General features: G+C 29.6%; 2 protein-coding genes across 2 annotated transcripts in view; both read right to left on the bottom strand.

Moving 5' to 3' along the window:
- Positions 1-4,216, bottom strand: part of LOC107604929 (probable ureide permease A3) — a 16,524-nt gene that overhangs the window by 10,417 nt on the left and 1,891 nt on the right. The gene's annotated exons all lie outside the window — the stretch shown is intronic.
- Positions 2,084-4,216, bottom strand: part of LOC107604928 (ricin B-like lectin EULS3) — a 5,373-nt gene continuing 3,240 nt past the window's right edge. The window contains exons 3-4 of the mRNA XM_016306644.2: positions 2,935-3,163; positions 2,084-2,356 (exon numbers count right to left, since the gene is read on the bottom strand). Of these exons, the coding sequence (XP_016162130.1) occupies positions 2,355-2,356; positions 2,935-3,163 (231 nt within the window). The 3' untranslated portion in view covers positions 2,084-2,354. The remainder of the gene's footprint in view (positions 2,357-2,934; positions 3,164-4,216) is intronic.

Below are 4,216 nucleotides of genomic sequence, written 5' to 3' on the forward strand. Positions count from 1 at the left end.
AAAAAACTTCTAAAAATACAATGATGAGATTAATAGTGAAGAGAATAATGTAGTACAAGGATATGTTAAAAAAATTAGGATTTTAATTTTTGATATCCAAACTTAAGAGAAAAAGAGAAAAAGATGTGAAAAAAAAATTCTACTTTTGGTTAGAGAAAGAGAGAACAATAATTTTAATTTTAACTTTTAAAATAAATTTAATTTTAATTATTAAATTTAATCCAAAAATAATAATTATATTCTCACATTTTCATATAAACAACCCATTTTTTTTTACACAAACAACCCATTTTGATAGATATATCCATATATATCGGACTTAGCAGACTATGGCCCATGCTGGCACCTTTAGTTTTGGATATTGTGTACAGGCAAAGACTACAAACATATATCATGATCGATTTGAGAATTGTAAATATTTTCTCGGACTTTCATGTATTTTTAAATAACTAAAGGAATTGATTTTGCTAAACTCATTTGTTTCTAATATAAAAATTTGATGTGAGAATTAATTTGTCCAATAATTAAGAATTTAGTTAATATATATTCTAGGAACACAAATTAAGTTATTAATTAACAAAAAATTTATATGAAAAGATGTAAAGTTTAGCTTTCAATGTATTTAATAAAATAAAAAATTTAAAAACTTCTATTAGTAGTAACCTTAATATGTGTCTGTCCTAAAGACTAATGATAGTTAAATCCTAAAATAAAAGATTTAAAATTTGATAATTATAGTTTATTAGTTTATTAGAAACTAAAATGTTTTACTAAAAATTATTTGGAAAGAGATTTGGGCTAATATTTTTTTAGGTGAACAGATTTGGGCTAATATTACTCAACATAAACCTAGACTACACCTTTGCCACAATTCCAATCATTTAAGAAATGGAACTTTTATGTCTAAAATAAAAAGGAAATGGTACTTTTAAACGGGCTCAACCAGACCAAAAAAATGGGCTCACCAAATACGAATGTAGCCCAGTATTCAAGTGTCTCTCTCCCAAATTAAAATATTATAAATATTAAAAAACTAAGGTCTTAAATGGCTTTCATGACTCAAGAGTATGGTACACATTGACTGTTCAAAGGCAAATGCAAGATTTTTTTGATATGCAATTCAGTACTTTTTAATATCAAATTGTATTGGGTAAATAAAAAAATGTATCCAAATTATAAAAATACTTTTAAATTTTGTTATTAAAAAAAATATTCTCAAATTATTTAAAAAAACGTAACAAAAATGTTAACTGAGACGTCATACATTAGTAATGTGGCAAATGGGGCTGACTTCCTATGTGATGAGTCACGTCAGACTTTTCTGTTAACCGCGAGGTCTTTGATTATGGCTAGGTATTTTTGACACGTTTTTAAATTATTTAAAAATATTTGTAACAAAATTTGGAAGATTTTTGTTAATGTCAAGATAATTCGGGTGATTTTTTGTGGTTTACCCAATTGTAAATATTAATTTAGTGTACGTGCTCCAGTTTGGTAAGCAATTCGCTATTTTTCGAAAATGAATTACAATTATTTCTTGAGAGAAAATTCAGTCCACAAATATGCACGAGGAGAAATTTGATATGTGGTACGTTGAAGGAAAAAGAGAGGAGAGAGAAATTAAAGAAAAGGAAAGAAAAATGGCTCGAGAAGTGAAACTAGATGATAGGCCTATTCGAGATAATTGATAGTAGAGATGATATGTGTGCTGTATGGAAGAAGGTTGAAGCAATTGAACAACGGTTTGTTTGCTTGTATTTTTATGTGGCAAGGGTGGTGTAAATGGGTTCAAAGGTTTGAAGGATCATTTTGTGAGTTGGAAGCTCGGAGGAAGTGGGTTGTTGGTTTTATGCACTAGTTTGAAATATCTGGTTGAGCAGGAACGACAGAATCTCTCAGTAGGTGTCATAGATGTTATCAGAGATAGCATTTTTCGAAATTCATTGGGAGGGTTAAAATTGATTTTGTTTATTCTACCATGGTACTGTCAGAAAGACACGATAATGGAGCAAGGGTGTAGTTTAAAATATTGATCTTTCCTTGGTCTTCATATGTTGTATTTGAACATCAATGCAACCTAATATGAACTATGAAGTTAATTTATGATATAGGAACATTAGAAGTTTGAACCACATATTAATCCATAATAATTGTTTAAAGGTGATACATATAAGATAAAGGGTCCATACTGCATCACACTAGATCATATATTATATGAATACAGAGATACATAAACCAACTACATGTATCATCATACTATATGGTAATTGTCACCTAAATTGACATAAATGTATGGATAGAGAAATAGTACATTAATAACGCATCTCCAAAGCCAAGAAAGTTCATCAATTAACTCCTGCATTTAGCATCAACAAAAGGAGGATGAGTTACACTTCCATTTTGAATAGGGCTTTTGTTTTTAACATGTGAATTATTGATTCTTCTTTGCGTTGAAACTTAGAAATCAAGCAAGTAACCAAAAAGATGTTCAACATTTTTGAAGCTGGATTATCAATAAGGGTAGACAGTAAAAACTTAGGGAAATGATTTATTCTCATAACATAAATACTAAATAAAGAAGAATTAATTCCTTATTAAATATTTCAATACATTTATTGTGTTTACTTTTTACTTCATTTAATCTTTAAGAGGATATTTAGGAAAACATTTTAGGGTGCTTTATTATCACTAAAAAAACTATAATCATTCTAAAGCTAACAGAAACAACTCAACTCACAACAGAACGGAATCCTTATAACTGAGATAGTTAGAAGGATGAAAAGACCTTAAAATTTAACCCAATCACAAACAGACATCCAAAATTCAGAGAGTATTTACCATTTATGATAAGGTCTTAAAGTTATGAGTCATCTCAGAAAGGAACAAGTATAATGCAACAGAGTTTGGGATTTATTGGTTGCATGGAATACTTACAGTTGGGTATGATCTTCCAATGCTGGTTATCACCATTGTTCCACTCCCAGAGGACTATAGTAGTGCCATCATGAACACCACCAGAACGCTTATCACCCTGATATGCGTCTACGTTAAGACGAATATTGTTAACCATCCTGATAGCCCTATGGCCATCACCCAGGTCCTTGCTCTCAGTCCACAGAACAGACTCATCAAGGACGTCTGGATTGTAATGTATCAGTTGAACCTACATAAAACTTATAAGTATTGAGTATATAGGAAATTATGGGGAAAAGCCTCCAATCTGACATGTAACTGATAAGATATTATAGAGCTTGATCATCAAAATTTCCAAAATTAAAAGAAAAATATACTAAGTGTAAAAATTGGAAATCACTAATCAAATTCTCAAATTTTAGAAGGAAAGAAAGAAATACTATGCACCCCTTTTTCTGGTGCTAAAAAGTTTAAGGGCAAGGGAATTTTTGCATTTCTAGGTCATGACAAGTTAAAATCCAAAATAAATGCTTATAGTGGTGCTTGTGTTACACTTCTATTTGATTCAACCTTGAAAATTGAAATGACTTTTTCTTTATTTTGGTTGAAAGGAAATACAGAATCACACAAAGGATATTAAGGTTTGGTTTGGTAAAACTTTTCGAAGAAGTGCTTGTGCTTTTCAAAAGCACTAGCACCTTGTTTTGTGTTTGGTAAATAAAAAAACTCTTGCTTGTGTTGCTTTTAAAAGTTAGGGGTGCTTTTGATAGCACCTATGGAAGCTTTTTAAAATTGGCTTGTGCTTATCAAAATTAAAAAGTCTAATATAACCTCATATTAATTAATATTTGAATTTAATTCTTACATTAATGTCTATTATAATATTTTTAAATGTTAAAAAATAATTTACCAAACACACTTGTTGTTGCTTGTGCTTATTAAAAGTCATTTTTAATTTAATTTACCAAATGCAAATGCTACAACTTTTAAAAACTAGCTTTTATAAGCTATTTACCAAACTAGTCTTAACAAGAAGCAACTATCCCAATACAACAGGTTTGGTAGTTTGTACTTTAGAACAACACAGGCCACAAAACCACTTCATAAGTATCAATTGTCAAGAAACTTAGGATACATTTTTTTTTCCAAAATTAGGAGTAAGACTCGAACCCAAGACGTCTAGATGAAGATGGGGAGATTATGCCATTTGAGCTATAGCTCGTTGGCGAAACTTAGGGTACATTTGTTTCAACTTTTTCTAATAAAAAAATAGTTTTTTTTTTTTTTAGTTTTAGCTGAAAAA

This window comes from Arachis ipaensis, chromosome B06 (assembly GCF_000816755.2).
Source record: "Arachis ipaensis cultivar K30076 chromosome B06, Araip1.1, whole genome shotgun sequence".
Taxonomy (NCBI): domain Eukaryota; kingdom Viridiplantae; phylum Streptophyta; class Magnoliopsida; order Fabales; family Fabaceae; genus Arachis; species Arachis ipaensis.